Genomic DNA, 19,040 nt, shown 5'->3' on the forward strand with positions numbered 1-19,040 from the left:
TGCATAACGAGAGATTAGATTGGAAAATTTTCAGACAGGATTGATGGAAGTCAAAAATTTGAATAAGATGTAAAAGTATGTTTAAGTACTGTTGAAAATGATATGTTAAAAAAACTAATAAAAATTATATATATAAAACTCATTCTCGAATTGCCCCCCCTTAAAAATCAATTGCCCACCCCCCCGTGGGGCATGTGCCCCTTGTTGGGAACCACGGGATTAGACAGTCAATAAGGGCCCTACCAACTGTATAATTCTATGTTTCTAGGATGGTCTTAAGCTGTTGGGCAGGCAGACTACATTCAGTTTGGTGGCCCTTCCATTCTTCAGAGACATTTCCGAAGTCTCACAGTTCATGATGATACTTGCATGCTTCCCCCACTGTACTGAACAATTCTCTCAAGAACTTATTTCCACAGTCCGATGCGTTTGGCTTTGCTTTCTGTTTCTCGTGCTGTTATAAAACCTTGACAACCTACCATTTGCATTTACAGGCTGTTTACATATTAATAGCTGCTTCCACAAAAGCAAGATACAAAATCCATCAAGTACCATAAACCACAGCAGGTGCCCAAATGTGTATCTAATGTAGCTGTTTCAAATACAACACATGGATTTGCATTTTATAACACAGCTATCCAGAGGAAGCAAACCAGTTTGCCCCCCCCCCAAACCCCCAACAACAACAACAACAGAGCAGCTTGCAAAATAAGGAGAAACAGGACTGGAATTAAACACATCCATGTTCAGCTAAAATGAAGACTGCCTTAAAATGAATGCACCGTATTTTAGTTCCACTGCGCATCAGCTGCTCGACAGGTTGATTCAAACAGGATAGGTGTGTGTTACGCAGCCAGAAAGCATGCAGTCTGGCAGAGAGCCAAGCGCAATTATTAGAATGTTCCACAGTATAACATTCCAAATTGCAATTCGTGCAGTGAAAAAGCTTGTAAAGGAAAAGGCCTGCGGTAATCAAAAAGTTGTTTTTAAAAGGGTGTTCTGTTCTGAGATGCTGGAGCGACGCAGAGTGCATGTCAGCGGTAGCATTAGGAACATAAGGTTCACTTATTCAACTCTCAGATGTTTAAAGATAAGTAAGCATACGCTAGAGTATCTGAAGTTCTAGTAAATTAAACTCAAATCACGGCAGAGTAAATTAAACCAAATTTTAGAGAAGGCTTTCTTGTTGGAAACATTTCCTAACAGATCACTTCATTCCTTCGTGCCCAAGGCTACTCGGGATATTTAGGTATAATTCACTTTGCCCCACTCCCTCAAAAAAGAAAAAAAGAAATAGCAGACAGAGATTTGGGTGTGCAAAGAATGTCTATATAAAAATATCTTTCAATTTCCCCCAGCTCATTTCTTGATCAGTGGCATTGAGTAGGCACGAGGCACAAAGCAGAAGAGAAGGTAACTGATTTAGGTGGATTGGATGAAGGAGGGATAGCATACGAGACAACTGCTGGAGGCAAAAGCGCTGATGAAAATGCTGGACAATTTTGCACAAAACGCAAGAAATTCAGCCATCGCAGCAAACCTTGAGGAATTTTGGCAAGGGAACCTGCTGGCTCCAGGGATACATTTGGCTCATTATTTTAAAGCAAACCAGCGTGATTCACACTTCCCAGGATTATAGTCAAATCAGAATGCAGTTGTCCTTCAGTTCTGGCACTTCTCCAAATTCTGCACTGCAGATCGTTGCTCAAAAAGGCACAAAACTTTGAAGTCGAATGTTTTGGTTCCCGAACACCGCAAACCTGGAAGTGAGCATTCCGGTTTGTGAACATTCTTTGGAACCTGAACATCTGACATGGCTTCTGATTGGCTGCAGGAGCTTCCTGATTCTTTAGCCACTTGTAGCATCAACCAACATGTGCCAGCTTCCAACCACGGATACAAGCAGCCCTCAAGCAAGCAAACTTGCCTTATTATCGCTCCCTAGCATCCCACTGCCAGAGGATTGCCTCCTTCCATTCTCCAGTTTGCCACCTCCAAGTGGAAGAAACCTGGGCAGTGCTGAATGTCACATCCATTGCCAGGTGTGTCCTGCTGGAAACAGAAAAGGGCTTTCCCCTTGGCCTGCCTGTATATCCACTCAGTTGCCAAGTACTTTTGTGACATCACAAGAAACCCACAGCCAATGGCAACAGCTGGGGAGGCATCATCTTCATTGCTTTGAGCCTCACAATGGCAGGTGGACCTATCAGTGATTGTGTGCTTGTTTATTCAGGAAGCTGGTGGCGCTGTGGTCTAAACCACCAAGCCTCTTGCATTAGCTAAAAACCTTGCAGTTTTTGCGGCCACCTGATCATCTTGATCTGCTAGAAGGAAGGACACAATAGCAATGGTTGAGCGACCCAACATGGACAATAGTAGAGGGGTAAGAACCTCACTCCTCAAATCTTTATAAAGAGTGCACATGAGCCACTGACTCAATACTGCCATCTCCACAGGAACATAAGCGTTTTTTCAAGGGGGAGAGGAGTAGATCATAAAACAAATCCTTTGGCTGTCAGGTTTTGATAGGGCTAGTATTTAAATAAACTATGATTACCTTTGTGTGTTGGCACTGGTCTGTCATGTCCATCCATTTGGCTTAAAGGATCGTCAGAATCCGGTATTTCCATTTCGCCTAAATAAATAAACAAAAATACAAAGCACTTAACACAAAATCTCGTTCAGATACTCAGCTTATCTTTTTCCTCTCTCACTAGGATGTTATTTTGACTTGCAAATTTGGTAAACTACAAAAATGCACATCCAAATTTATATCCATCGTCTTCCCAGGAGATCAGATCTTAGCTTTTCTTGATGACAGTCACCTCATTTCACGCCAGAGCATTAAGATTTATTTCCAAGAACAGGTAAATAGAACAGAAATGCTATTACCAATATGTGTCTGGTAAAATGCCCCTGCTATTCCAATATATGTGAGTTTTCCTTCCTTCTCACTTCCAAAGGGAAGTGGAACTATATGTTCCTGGAGTCAGAAAAAAAGGACACAGTATTTGATTGTGCTTTGGATTTCTTCTAGAAAGGGGCCTGGGAGTGACCAGTGTTTTTGAACTACCCAAAACATGTTTGCAGAATAATTGTTTGATGCACATACAGGTCTTTACTTGAAGAGATTGTGGTGGTTCCTTATGCCTTTCCCCCCTAATCTTCCATAAGTCTTGCACCAAATTCAAGGGCAAAGAACAAAATACAAAACAGAGAACTTTTGTAACTCTCTGCTTCTGTAATCCTCGTATAATCTAACTGTGGATTGTTGTCTACCTGCCTGTGTCGTCATCAATACCGCAAGGCATTCTTTGGAAATAATACACTAGGAACTGTACAGACAAAAGCTAAGCTCCAAGAAACGGTTATGTCATGGGACTGCAATCTGGATATGGCAAAAAATGCTTCTTTAATTAGTTTTAGAGCCTTCTTATTTAACTCCTATCGATAAAGGGGGAATGAAGAAAAGGAACACTGGTGCCGGAGATCTGTGTTATTCCTATCCACCATCTGAGCGGAACATGCAACAAAATTGACGGGCTGCTCTTGAAATACACTGGCCAATGGTTCCTTCATTTGTACAGAATTTACTGGCTACAGAAAAGTGACATTTAGAAAATTACAGTGGTACCTCAGGTTAAGTACTTAATTGGTTCCGGAGGTCCATTCTTAACCTGAAATTGTTCTTAACCTGAAGCACCACTTTAGCTAATGGGGCCTCCGCTGCCGCCATGCCGCCAGAGCACGATTTCTGTTCTCATTCTGAAGCAAAGTTCCTAACCTGAAGCACTATTTCTGGGTTAGCGGAGTCTGTAACCTGAAGCGTATGTAACCTGAAGCGTATGTAACCTGAAGCGTATGTAACCCGAGGTACCACTGTATCAGGAATTGACAGTGTACACACCCAAACTATAAGTCCTAAATATAATCCTCAATTTGTTCATATAAACACACACACACACACACACAAAATGAAAAACAGATATATTTTTTGCTTAGAGAAAATTCAAATTCCTTCCCCCTTTTTTCCCAATTCTTTAGCTATTTAGAGGAATCCTGGAGACAGGGAAACAGGAGGAGTAAATTGATGACCAGACACAGGGAGGCTATCTCATTTCCCAGCTCCCACCCTCCTGCATTCCTTCCTGATTTCTCAATCCCTCAAATCAAGATGGAAAGAGACAAAAGCATTTGCTCATTTTTTTTTTTTTAAAAAGAGGAACTTTAATAATAGCTTTGTGATATTCCTTCTTGTGCTCAGTGTGTTTATTTCTGGCAAAAACATCTATCCCCATATGTGCCTTATCAGTGGATAATTACAAGCCACAGAAAGTTTTTAAAAACCAACAAAAATCTGTATGAATAAGCTGCATTAAATTTATAAGATCCTCTTTACATTATGTAAATTATACATCACAGGCAGACATGTCATTACAAACTTTTCCCTTTAAAATTTACTTTTAGGGGGGGACAACCTTGACCTAGAAAAGTCACCTTCAAAAAAATCTATCCTCTTTTAAATTTTAGACCAGATGTTTTCAAATTGGAAGTCAATGCAATGCCAGACTTTGGACTGTGTGTCATAAAGACCATGAGACTTTGCCTGTACATTTTTGTGAAAAACCACCAATGAACCACCTGGCCCAACAGATACTCCTTTCCTTTCACAGCAGCAGTGTAACATTTAAAGTATTTGTAGATGTTTCAATAACTACCCGTGAATCCATTTCTTTCTACTGTTACCAGTACTCCTCTCACAGATTTTTATTTTCCTTTCCAATTCCCGCATCTTAATCTGTGATCCTCTTTTAGCAGATGAAAATAACACTGGCACATCCTATCTCTTCAACAAAGATGGGAAACCTCAGATTCAGGGGCCGAATGTGCCTTCTACACCCCTTGATGCGGCCCTTAGAATGTCCCCCATGCCACACACCTCATTGACCAAGCTTCACATTCTGAGTGTTTTTTTCTGACTGGAATGGGTCCTTGAATGATGCCTCTTACTTGTCTGGAAGGAGGACAGAGCAGGGTGTATGAGTGCAAAGAAACTAGCCTACTCTACAAAGGTCAAGGTTGCTCGAGTTTATCCCCAAACTTTTGCTTTTGAACCCACAAACAAAATACACTTCCTCATTTGCGCCTGGTTAGAAAGTTCCATATGCCCAGGTTCCAGTCAACAACTCAGAAATAGCCAGTGAATTAATACGGTCCAAATCCTTACCAAGATCTGACTCAACTACCATGCCAGAAAAAGTCATTGCTTATCCCACAATGGAGTCATGAACTTTCCTAATTTGGCAGGTAAAATGTAAAGGTAAAGGACCCCTGGACGGTTAAGTCCAGTCAAAATTGAATATGGGATGTGGCACTCATCTTGCTTTCAGGCTGAAGGAGCCAGCATTTGTCCACAGACAGCTTTCCGGGTCATGTGGCCAGCATGACTAAACCGCTTCTGGCACAAAAGAACACCATTATGGAAACCAGAGCGCATGGAAACACTGTTTACCTTCCCACCGCAGTGGTACCTATTTATCTAGTTACACTGGCATGCTTTTCAACTGCTAGGTTGGCAGGCGCTGGGACAAAGCAACGGGAGCTCACCCCATTGCAGGGATTTGAACCGCCAACCTTCTGGTCAGCAAGCCCAAGAAGCTCTGTGGTTTAGACCACAGTGCCACCTGTGTACAGGCAATGTCAGAAGCCTATTGGTCAAAAGTTATTTGGCCATGAAATCATATACTTGTGTTGCAGAAGAAAAACAGCAACAGAATAATTTAATATTGGTCCATATCACGGAAAAGAGCATTAGTCTATGGGAAGGGTGGGAAAGTAATACAATTAGCTAAGCTAATCAGATCCAGATTCTTGGCTTCAGTTCAGATCAAACCTTTTGCCCCTGCATTCACCCTTTATCTTACCCCTTTGTGATTCACAGCAATTAACCCTGAAGTCTCCAATTGACCATAGTTGCCTGTTACCAGTATACTATGGTTACCAGGTTCAGAACAAATCAGGATCTTAAACCAGTTCATTTAGTATCCTGGTTTGTTCTGAACATGGTAACCATGGTTTATTTGTCTGAACAAAACAGGAAACTATGGTCCATAAAGGGATGAGAAGCGGGGTGAGCGTGGGCAAGAGATTCCTGCATATCTCAGGTTCTAATGTCAATATATGACCATGTGCTCATGTCTCTTAAAGACGGACTTCCAAACTGAGGATCATATACAAACAGAATGGAAAGAACTACAATGTCCTGAAAATCTAATAAAGTATGGGAAGTGTTATTATTAGCAGAGCATTTTGATCCCAGTTTCTCCTTGCTGAAGTCATTCCCATAGTGTAGCCAAACACGACTCCTACCACCAGTTCATTCTCATAGGCATATATCCAATTCAAATAGATTCATTCTTCCCAACATTCTTCGTTATTTCCTTCTTATGTTTTTCAGCACGTAAACTATACAAAGCCCCTTTTACTGATATCGGAAGCCTAGCCATGATATTCCATCACCAAATGATTACAAATCAGTCTGTGTGGCAGCACAAAAAACCCCACACGTAGTGTTCAGCAGCACAAATGACCAGAGCTACTGTGGAACTCGGTAACTAGGATGTCAATAACCTTCTTCGAAAATCTGGCACAAGAAAGGATCCTTCAGAGCTAAACAATCGATGCACTAAACCCACAAAGGACCCCAAACGCAACTTGCTGATAATTTCTTTCTCAGACTTTTATCTGCAAGATAGTCTTGTGGGATATCATTGCTCTCCTTCATTGGTTGATTTATACACCGGTCGTAAAAATCCACACATAGACAGGTATGTGAAATGAACTGCTGACCTTTGGGGAAGGGTGCTAGGCAGTTAAAGTGAGCTGATGGCCAAATTTGACACGGCAGTTCCATTTCATTACCCAGGTTGAGTTAGGCGAAACAAAGGGACGATAGTTGCCACATTATGTGGATGAAAAACTTCAATGGATCCTGCAGCAGGCACTGTGGAGCAGGAGGGGTCACAGCAGTCCCAATACCATTCTAATACTGAACTCCGAGGTGTATGAGGTTGGAGCCAAAGGAATGACCGAAATCCGAATACATCCATGGCCGAATACATCCATCTATCCCACTCAAAAAATCCTTGTGTCATACCCTCTCTTTCTCTCCCTCTCCCTATTTCTATTTATTTTGTCCACTTGTGTCCTACTTTTCCAAAGAAAGCTTGGGGTGACTTAAAATAACTAAAGCCATTTTTAAAAAAAGAAAAGCCAACAGTATATTCTACAAACAAGAAACAAGTATGAGAAACAAATCCAGCAGCACGGTATTCATTTAAATAATTGAAAAAGCAACTTAGTCCCAAGCCTTCCAGAAAAGGGTGAGTTTTGCAATCTCTTTGTAAAGGTCAAGACAAGGGGAGGATTGTTGAACCTTCAAAGGGAACTCAGGTCACAGTTTCAGGAACACAGCTGTAAAGGCCATGCTGGTTCAAATGATCTTGGCCACTGATTTGGAAAGGTGAGCAGACTCATTCAGGGAGAAATGCTCTCCACGATATGCCCTGAGCTTCTAAGGACTTTTAAAGTCACATAGAATCACTTTGGGCAATGATGCCAAATGGTAACAGTAGCTCTTACCAGCTAGGGATCCAATAATGATGATGATGATGATGATGATTTATTTACCGTATTTTTCGCCCTATAGGGCGCACCGGCCCATAGGACGCACCTCATTTTTTGGGGGGGGAAATGAATAAAAAAAATTATCCACAAGCCTTGCGAGCCCGGGGGAGTGCCAGGCGCGCAAGGCTTGCGGATAGCTTCAGCGAAAGCCTGCATTCGCCCCATAGGACGCACACACATTTCCCCTTCATTTTTGGAAGGAGAAAAGTGTGTCCTATAGGGCGAAAAATACGGTATACCCTGCCCATCTGGCTGGGTTTCCCCAGCCACTTTGGGCAGCTCCCAACAGAATATTAAAAACACAAAAGAACATCAAACATTAAAAACTTCCCTAAACAGGGCTGCCTTCAGATGTCTTCTAAAAGTCAGGTATTTTTTTATTTCTTTGACATTTGATGGGAAAGCGTTCCACAGGGCGGGTGCCACTACCAAGAAGGCCCTTTGCCTGGTTCCCTGTAACCTCATGTCTGGCGGTGAGGGAACCACCAGAAGGCCCTCGGAGATGGACCTCAGTGTCCGGGCTGAATGATGGGGGTGGAGATGCTCCTTCAGGTAACTGGGCCAAGGCCATTTAGGGCTTTAAAGGTCAGCACACAAAAAATGAATTGTGCTCAGAACGTACTGGAAGCCAATGTAGGTCTTTCAGGACTGGTGTTATATGGTCTCAGTGGCCACTCCCAGACACCAGTCTAGCTGCTGCATTCTGGAATAGTTGTAGTTCCCGAGTCACCTTCAAAGGTAGCCCCATGTAGATCACTATTAATTTTTTATCTGCAAGCTGAGTAAGAATAGCGAGAGTAGTGTAGTTCGGGACCATTTACATAAGCTGATGCAAAACAGGAAAGTAAGGTGGATGGCAGTAGGGCAGCCTGGTGATGCAACAGTGGTGAGAATTGCAACTTGAAGGGGAAAGCTGTAGTCCAGCTTTCCCCGTCCTGATACCTCCCAGAAATTGTGGGTCTCCAACTTCCTTCAGCATGGCCGATGGTTAGGAATTTCGAATATACCTTCCTGAAGAAACCAGAGGCCTTTCTCCTGGGCATGGTCGGCCAGTTGGTGCCAAAGAAGGATAGAACTTTCTTTATGTATGCTACAACAGCAGCAAGAATACTTATTGCAAAGTACTGGAAGACACAAGATCTACCCACCTTGGAAGAATGGCAGATGAAGGTGATGGACTTCATGGAATTGGCGGGAATGACTGGCAGAATCCGAGACCAGAGAGAAGAGTCGGTGGAAGAAGATTGGAAGAAATTTAAAGTTTATTTACAGAAACATTGTAAAATTAAGGAATTTTAGAAGGAGGCTGGAATGAAGTTATGTGGCTTTAGCGGAAATATTATAAAGGATTAAGTTAAAATAGATTGCTAATGGATGAAAGGAGGAAAGGTAAAGTTACATTATATTAAGATAAATTATAGGATAAAAATTGGGAAAGATGGAAAGGATTTGCTGAAATAGCTAACAGAACTAGAATACAAAAAAGGGAGGTGCGAGGAGGTCAGGGAAGCAAGTAAATGAAAGATAAGTTATGGGAAGGTTCGCTGTATTTTTTTTATTGTTTCTATTTTTCTGTTGTTTTTTTACTATGATGTGTTGTTATGTTTTTGTTTAACTTGGAATTATGTATTTCTCTTTTTGTAATATTTAAAACTTTAATAATTTTTTTAAAGGAATTTCTAGCGAACAAAAAAATTATATAGTGTTTGATTGTAAGAAAAACTCTGAACAATGATGGCATTTGTAGCCCAACAACTTCTGAATCACTCCAGGTCATGACTATTCTAGACTTCCCCAGCTATGTTTTTGCTGCTGTTTTATTGCGTGCTGCATCAGTTGTGCTCTAAACCATCTTCATGCTCAGCATGTCTACTTGTGGACGAATCTGGTGGTAGTAGGTAAAGGTAAAGGAGCCCTAAGATGGTTAAGTAAAGTCAAAGGCGGCTATGGGGTGTGGCGCTCGTCTCGCTTTTGAGGGTAAGAGAGCTGGCGTTTGTCTGCAGACAGCTTTCCAGGTCATGTGGCCAGCATGACTAAACCACTTCTGGGACAACAGAACAGTGTGATGGAAACCAGAGTACATGGAAACACCGTTTACCTTCCCACTGCAGCGGTATCTATTTATCTACTTGCACTGGCATGCTTTCGAACTGCTAGGTTGGCAGAAGCTGAGAGAGAGCAACGGGAGCTCACCCCGTTGCATGGATTCGAACCACCAACCTTCTTGTTTGGCAAGCCCAAGAGGCTCAGTGGTTTAGACCACACCTCCACCCGCGTTCTACTAATCTGGTAGTATTGTTTTGGTCAGCTGAAGGGCAAATCGCCAAACACCTGAAAACTGGAGCAATTGTGAAATAACACGAGCCCCACATAAACACAGTTACAACACTTCACAAACCATGTCCCTCATTTTTGCTCACCACTATGAGAGTTCAGCTGCTCTCTGCCAAGCCAAATGAGCCACAATCTTCTCCCAAACCTGCAGCTGCAGGGTGGGGCAGTCATATCAATCCCTGCGATTTTGTGGCAATCTTCCCCCACTTCCCATCTTAAAGGCTGGGAAGAAGACAGTGGTGGTGGTTTATTTACTGCATTGTCACTGCTTTTGCAGCATCCCATCAGCACATGACCAAACTGAGAAGGATCTGGAAAGGGCGGCAGGAGCAAAGCAACTGCTTATATATACATTTCTGAAGGCCTGGGCCACACCCACTCCCAACGTGATTAGCTGTCCAAACTTCCCAGCTGCGAATCATGGCTCAGAGTTTAAGGGCCAATGGCAGAGGCTGAAATCCTGAAATGTTCTGTGATTGGACATCATGTATCGAATCAGAACACAGGGGCTCAGAATCTGTAGTCCAGACTCAAGTTCAGGCAAATACAGACCACTGAATACATAACAAATGCTATAGAAAAATTGTGGACCCAGGGGGAAAAAACTTTCCTTTCTTTCCTCTATGTGATTAAACAAGAATCCCCCCCTCACAAGTCAGAAATGTCAATAGAAGGACTTAAGCTGTGGATTTATGTCTGTGTGGAGATAAACTTTCTAACCAAAGCATGCTTTAAGAAGAGTGTTGAATGTGTAAGGGCTTTGGAATGACGCAGTTAAAAATACCGTCGCCATATTGGGAAGTTCTGTCGGAGGACTTAAGTCTGGGAGGAGAAATAGAGAAATAGAGCTGTTTTTATATTGTGGGTGAAACTCCTCAGTGGGATTTAAGAACGACAGTTCTGTGATTAATGATGGAAAGAGCAATGTTATCTATGAATGCGATGATATATGGAAACTATCTCGATTTGAGGATTGGATGAACGGAAAAATTCACACAGGATTATTATTGGTGTTTATCGGCTTAAGGAGATTATCAGAAGAGATCATAAAGAAAAAAGAGAAAATATACGAACAAGATGAGACTGGATAGAATTATGAACTTTGTTTGGACTGATCTGGACATTAACGCAGCAGCAAGAAGATGATCAGAATCCCCCTTCGGATCTTGAAATATGGGTCCCCTCAACAAAAATTTAAAATTCGGCTTTGTAATTCGGAATTTATGTGATGTGATGTGATTTGATTTGATTTGATTGGTCGGTTAAAAAAAATTATTTTTTAAAAAAAGAAAAATTGTGGACCCCTGTCTGGGAGAGGATCCATCTCTGATGTGTAATTGTATAATTGCCAACACAACATAATCTCACGAGATTTACAAAGCGAAAATATTTGATTATATTAATCTGAAGGATGACGGAAGGTTGATTTAGAGGGTATCGTAGACATAGCCTATTTCCTTAACATATTATTCTAGGAAATTATATGTGCAGAATAATTAAAACAGGGATGAAAATGAACCCCACTTGAGTTTAAATAAGCAAAGATGTGTGTCCAGATTAGAGGTGGGTACATGCAGCGATAATCCTCAAATCTACTGGTCACGTGGACAAATGGAAGAGGTTGTCTGCTGTTGGTCACAGGTCTATAAAATAATTTTCTGGAGGGACCACATGTGTAGGTGAACAACGCATGACAATAAATAAAAGTATCTTTCAAATGAATATCGTCAAGTTCTCTATTATTTCCTTGGCTGCACTCTCGTTGGCCCACCGTCAGTTATCAACGTCTCTAACTCCTCAGACAAAGGAGCCACTGTAGGTTTTTAATTCAGCTGCCAATCTAATTACTTTGGCTGCGAAAGGCAAGCTGCTTTGGGTTGCTGAATCATACCCTTTCATGGGAATTTATCCCCCAACATCTGCAGCTCCTGGCAACAGATATTTTTTAAAAAAATGGCAAAGGGTGTTGAAATGTCTACAAAGAGGCAGTTACTGCTACAGTTTGTGCATCCCTTTCACGGTGATGCAAGGATAGGACCTGCACTGTCTCCACAACTTACGGTTCCTGCCTGAAATAAAAACAACAGGGACAAATGGGCAAGCCGGAAGACTTCCTGTTTAAATTACATGATAAACACACACATGTAGAGGCATTTTACTTCCTTAAACAAGTAAAACTAATGATTTCAGTGTCAATTTATTTTCGTCTCATGCTGAATTCAGAGTAACGGCAATCTTGCCACATGGAAGATTGGAGCCAAATGACATCACCCGGACCCAGCTGGCAATGTGACCTAACGAAGGGATTTTGAACCTAAAAAGGACGACAACTTCTCTAGCAATTCGGTCTTCTACAAAGTGGCAGGCCACACGTACACACTGACAAAAGGCCATTTTATCACAGTGCAATCCTACAGATTCAGAACATAGGAGCCAACTCCTAGGGGGTGAGGTCCCTTTGCCCCCCCCTAAAATATTTGATGGATGTCCCCAAGTTGATTGACATTTTCAGTCAAATAATGTGTGTGCGCTGCATCATGTGATCAATTATGCTAGGGCACGGCTAACTCCCCGCCCCCAATATTTTATTGAAGTTGGTACCCCTGATTCAGAAGTACTGCTCCCAGGTACGTAGGTCCAGTGTTGAAGCCACAGCACAAATTTACTATTAAAGCATTGTATAACTTCATTCTTCATAAGCAGCCCTTAAAAACAGAATGTAAGGAAAGTCATTACTGTGCTCTTTTCTACCAAATGCCATGTTCGCTGAGATTAAAACCAATACAAAGGCATGTGCATAATATCAATAAAAGTAATTTTATATTAAAAAATAACACATTGGGCAATAAAATTCTGATTAGCTTTGGGACAGGGGAGTACATATTGTTTCTGCAGAAGGCAGAATGTTGCTTTCTTTTTTTAAAAAAAAAAAATCTTACCTCTGGAATGCTACACTTTATCAGTGCAGTTCCTTTTGGCAAAGAAACTCTAAATGAGAGAGCAAAGGCTCTTGGGGAGTTGATCTGAGGCTCTGTTGCCTGCCGCTGTTGAGACTTGGCTGACATTCAACAAGGAAAATTTGAACAACCTTCCTAGACTAATAAAGCAAGAGTGTGTTGAGACACAAGAAAAAGGCTCAAGGAGACTAGGGCATCCAATTCTCCCTTGTCCTCTCATACCAGTAAATTCTGGTCCTAGTTTTCAGGAAACCATGGTTTGTCATTTTGTCTGAACAGGGAAACTACAGTTTGATCCTGGTTTGCAGGCAAGAGCAAATCACAGGTGGTTCGGATGAAAGAGCAAACAATGACTTTACGTAAACAGGCTTTAAAAGATATTACAGTCATCATGAAAGCCAAACAGAATGAAAGTGAAACTAGTCTAGTAGGAACACTACATCCCATAAGACTCAGCTCAGACATAAAACCAAACTATGGTTTAGCACTACAAGAAAATGGCTTATGCTTGAGCACTCCCCATGCTCTAATACAAAGGGAGTCGCTTCTCTTTAGCAAAAACCATTATTTGCAGGTACAGTAGTACCTCGGAAGTCGAACAGAATCCATTCTGGAAGTCCATTCAACTTCCGAAAACATTCAACTTCCAAAGCATGGCTTCTGATTGGCTGCGGGAAGCTCTTGCAGCCAACTGGAAGCCGCGGAAGCCCCGTCGGACGTTCGGCTTCCGAAAGAACGGAACACTCACTTCCGGTTTTCGATCATTCGGGAGCCGAAACATTTGACTCCCAAGGTGTTCGGGAGCTGGATTGCTATCCAAGCCAGGATTGTAAATCACGGCTGACTTTGAAAGGTAAGAGAAAGCCATAGTTTGCCAGTATGCTTTGTACTAGAAAGGAAGTGGCAATCTTGGAGTGCACGAGGGCAAGAAACGACACAAAGCATGCTCACACAACCCCATGGAAGAGTAAAACATAACTTGTTTCTTCCTCCCTTAATTCAGACCGACACTTTGCTCCATTTATTAACTTCACAGCATAGTTGGTGCCCGAAAACTAAATTGTGTGGGTACTCAGCTGTGCTGTTGGTTTATTTGCATGAAGGTGTGCTACATAACTTGAGACAGCCATAACCACAGTAACAACATCCAATGCCATACACAGGTTGGGTATCCGTAGTTTGGTAGCACACCGTAACATGCCTTGTTCTCTGGACTAGGTTTGTGAGTTCCCCGTGCAGTTCCACAGGAGAAAAGATACACACATGCATTTGTTTCTGCCCTGTTGATTCCTGAGTAGGCCTCAGTTCAAAGAAACACAAGTCCCATTCAGAACAGAGGAAGAGATGTAGGCAAATTGTGCCCTCCCTAAAAGAGGGCACATGTTGCCGTGAGACCCGGAGACTGACCTCTTGGTTGTGGGTGGGTATATTGGACAGCCACAACACCTGATTGGCAGGTCCCTTGTTGCTGGGTTTAATCTGGCCAATGGAGTGCAGTCTAAACGGATTGAGGCCCCTATATATACCTATGCACATGACCCAGAGCTTCCTCTTTCAACCCGCCCACCTCTCCCTACTTTTATTTTATTTTTTTATTTTTTTATATAATATTTTATTAAGTTTTACAAAAGAAAAATAGATTAACAAACCAACAAAGTTCTGTCCTTCTTTGACACCAGTTGGCCGACCATACCCAGGAGAAAGGCCTTTGGTTTCTTCAAGAAGGTATACTTAAATACCTTTTTCAGTTCATTATAAATCATTTCCCAGTATGCCTTAATCCTTGGGCATTTTGCGATTGACCTTGCTATGCAGTTGTGTGACATCGGTCGTAGGAACGGGGCAGGGCAGGAATTTTCCCCACTTGGCTGATTGGCTGTTGCCATTTGGGTTTCACCTGCCGTGCAGCAAATCATCACAACTTGTAAGGTTGCGGATAGGCACTGGTTCAGGTGATAGGGATAGGAGAACATTCTTGCTTTCCCTATCTGAAGGGTATTCTGTTAAAGGAATCCAGGGACTAAACTTGGTTTGGTCAACCCCCAAGAGGGGGTTGTGCCCGTGCTTGAGTCCAGGGGAGCATCTGGGGAGTGAACAGAGTCTGTTCCCGGGCTTTCCACCTACCTCAGGTGTTCACCCTTGGCTCACCTATCCTGGAGCCCTGGGTCAGCACTACCTGCATGGCAGGGAGCTAGTCGAACCAGAGCCTATGCTCACTTTTCTGTAATCAATAAAGTTGTGGCCTAAATTCTGCCAAAACCCAAAACTAAAATTTGAGTCAAATGTGTGTTTATTTAGGGGGGAGGTCTCTGGGTCTGAACACGCAAATCTTAAATAACTCCTGATCACAAAATCCTTGGGAAATATGGAGGGTGACATGAAAGTATATGGACACATAGCTAGTTTCTGTTTTTTTTTTTAATAAATATTTATTAAAGTTTTTGAATATAAATGCACAAATAATAAACAATCTTACTTCTGTCACAAACATAGTTTCATCACTTCTTTGGACTCCCTCGCGTCTCCCGCTCCCATTTACATCGTTAAAAGTTTTTTCCAAACAAATTATCAACTTGTTTACAATCTCATGTCCACTCATTCAAATATAATCTAGCAATTCTTCCAAAAAATTTTATATTTTCTTTAGTCTCACTTATCATCAAATTTACATCTAATTTAGTGGTGGCCAATTTTTTATAATCTAGCATCCTTCTTAACATTCAACCAAATTACAATGTTTTTATAGATACATCTTAAATTTTTTCCAGTCTTCCTCCATCTTCTCTTCTCCCAGATCACGCACATATAGCTAGTTTCTGGACTGGTGGAAAATGCCCGTATGTTACCCTCATGTTACTCTTAGTTGTAGGGTGGGGCGAAAGGGGTCCAGAATGTCATTTTAGCCATCCAGCTGCTCCAACTAGGATGTCTCATTTAGAAGGGAAAATATACAATTTCTTACAGAATCTCAGTAATTTTAAGGGAGCTGATTAAGGGAAGTTGATTGCAGGGGATATCAATCTGCTCCAAGCCCTTATTTACTTTTGAAGTATTAAATATACCATCTAGATAACCATTACAGACATCTACTTGTAGAAACCACATCTGTTGCTGATCTTTAGCTTAGAAATAACATAGTTAAAATATGAAGTTAATGAATGAAGATCAGCATTAAACTGCACAATGAAATGAATATTTGCCTTCACAACAGATGGCAAATGTTGGTTAAGTATTATACCAAATAAAAATCCTTCCTGAAAATGAGGAAACATTCCAAAAACATTTCATTGGGTTGTAAATAAAGTGGCTTAAATGCACCAAATAGTACGGCTGAACACACCTGCAGCTCAAAGCACACCAAGAAACATGATAATTATCCATGACATTATTGCATGATTTATTACTTTACTGCTTCTGGCTGTGAGAACAACGCAACAACGCAACAAAAAACCCAGTCTCTCCAAAAGGCTGAAAATAATCATAGTTTATTGGCTAACACTCCATAAATCTGGCGAACAAATGATTTTTCAAGATTCCCTTTTGTGTGAAAAAGAGCAAGTATAAATATAATGTATAAGTAGTATTTGCTGTCTCATAGTGAAGCCTTTAAGGATAAGGCTATAACGAGATTATTTCTTTATTTCATCTGTTAAAAAGAACCCTACTGTTCCATGAAAACCATTAAGAAGTGCTTTGCTTCTGAAAGAACCTTAATCTGAAAACATTTTTAAATTATTATTATAAGAATGCAGTAACATGTACAAACACTTTTAAAACATTCTCCCCCCCCCCTTACATAATCCCCTGATATTTACAACTAAGGTTGGGGAGGTTCCACTGCAGCCTCCTATTTTATTTCAGGATTCATCATCATCATCATCATCATCATCATTTTATTTTCAATAGGTAACCCACAAAATTGATAGAGATAAAAATGTATAGACTTTTTAATCCAAAACTTTGCATGGGGCAAACCAGTATGTGTTTGTGTGTGTGTTTGTTTGTTTGTTTGTTTGTTTGTTTGTTAGCTTTCTTACCCTTCACCATAAAGTCCCACAGCAGGTTACAATATAAGACAAGTGAAACAAGTATGGCTGTTCCTAATCGAACACAACAGCATACAGCAAGAGAAGTGTATCCCTCGGAACAAAATATATTTCCTCTCAAAGACCATGGTAAAGGACCATGCCTTCAGCATGGCAAAAGCTAAAACAAAGTTGATAGACACACATCTGCAGGGGAGAGTTCCAAATTCTAGGCACTGTCGCAAAGAAAAGTCACTGTATTTTGAAATAGCTGAAGTTTATGGGGGTGGGCAGATGTGGAGGATTATCTGGTCCTGAATGGGGTAACTGTGCCCCTGAAGGAACAGGTGTGCAGCCTGGGAGTCATTTAGGACTCATAGCTGTCTATGTAGGTGCAGGTCAATTCTGTGTCCAGGGCAGCTGTTTACCACCTCCATCTGGTACGCAGGCTGAGACCCTACCTGCCCGCGGACTGCCTCACCAGAGTGGTGCATGCTCTAGTTATCTCCCACTTGGACTACTGCAATGCACTCTATGTGGGGCTACCTTTGAAGGTGATCCAGAAACTACAACTAATACAGAATGCGGCAACTAGACTGGAGTGGCCGCCGAGACCACATAACACCGGTCCTGAAAGAGCTACATTGGCTCCCAGTGTGTTTCCGAGCACAATTCAAAGTGTTGGTGCTGACCTTTAAAGCCCTAAATGGCCTTGCTCCTGTATACCTGAAGGAGCGTCTCCATCCCCATCGTTCAGCCCGGACACTGAGGTCCATCTCCGAGGGCCTTCTGGTGGTTCCCTCACTGCAAGAAGTGAGGCTACAGGGACCAGGCAGAGGGCCTTCTCGGTAGTGGAACCCATCTTGCAGAACACCCTCCCATCAGATGTCAACGAAATAAACAACTACCTTTAGAACTACTTTTAGACAACTACTTTTAGAAGACATCTTCAGGATTTGTCCTTCCAGTGAGCACTCAGGGCTGATTTCCTTAAGAATGGAGAGGTTTGATCTTCTTGCAGTCCATGGGACTCTCAAGAGTCTCTTCCAGCACCATAATTCAAAAGCATCAATTCTTCGGCAATCAGCCTTCTTTATGGTCCAGCTCTCACTTCCATACATCGCTACTGGGAAAACCATAGTTTTAACTATGCGGACCTTTGTTGGCAAGGTGATGTCTCTGCTTTTTAATATGCTGTCTAGGTTTGCCATTGCTTTTCTCCCACTACCTGATTTCAAAGTGTCACATTCTATAGATACAGATAGGTAGCCGTGTTGGTCTGCCATAGTCAAAACAAAACAAATTCCTTCCAGTAGCACCTTAAAGACCAACTAAGTCAGTTCTTGGTATGAGCTTTCGTGTGCATGCACACTTCTTCAGATACCTATGGATATCTTCTTCAGATACCTATGGATTCTATGGATAGTGGACCATAGGACGCAGAGGGAGATATCCGAGTCTGAGACCTACTCTTGGTCTCAATGAATAAACCATACATAAGGAACCTTCTTCATATGAAAGGACACTGGTCCACAGGAACTGCTCTCTCTCTCTCTTTGTGCCACCTCATTCTGTCCCTCCCTCTCTGTTCTCCCTCCTGTCTGGGCCACTTCCAGTCAGCATAAGCAAGACTGTGCATGACAGAACAATGTTCTGTCTCACTATAAGGCAGCTTTCTATATCCCCATTTCTTGTTTGGTCACCAACCTCGCAAAATTTGGTATCTCCCTTTTGGAAAGAAACCCATGTCTAAAATACGAAGGGTAACAATTGGTGCATGCTGTGCTTCCCTTTATTTACTGGTATTTTGAAAACCCAAAGCCTTCAAGCTCACCGGGGTTACTTCCACCACCAAATTTTCTACTACATAAGTCCTTAAAATTTCCTAAGTACTAACTCAGGGACATCAAAGAAAGTATTTGGTTTGAAAGCCTGCTACATACACACACTTAGATAAGATGAGGGCAAAGGATTATGTAGCCACTGAAGAACTTGGTATGGTATCTTTCCAAGAGCTGCTCCACAAATATTTGGAACT

The 19,040-nt window shown here is 41.8% G+C and overlaps 1 protein-coding gene across 2 annotated transcripts in view; it reads right to left on the reverse strand.

Moving 5' to 3' along the window:
* Positions 1-19,040, reverse strand: part of ROR2 (receptor tyrosine kinase like orphan receptor 2) — a 164,174-nt gene that overhangs the window by 43,775 nt on the left and 101,359 nt on the right. For both annotated transcript variants that reach the window (XM_081880397.1, XM_081880398.1), the window contains exon 2: positions 2,558-2,635. In XM_081880397.1, the coding sequence (XP_081736523.1) occupies positions 2,558-2,635 (78 nt within the window). The remainder of the gene's footprint in view (positions 1-2,557; positions 2,636-19,040) is intronic.

Source organism: Podarcis erhardii (genome assembly GCF_964252035.2).
Source record: "Podarcis erhardii genome assembly, chromosome: 11".
NCBI classification, from domain to species: Eukaryota; Metazoa; Chordata; class Lepidosauria; order Squamata; family Lacertidae; genus Podarcis; species Podarcis erhardii.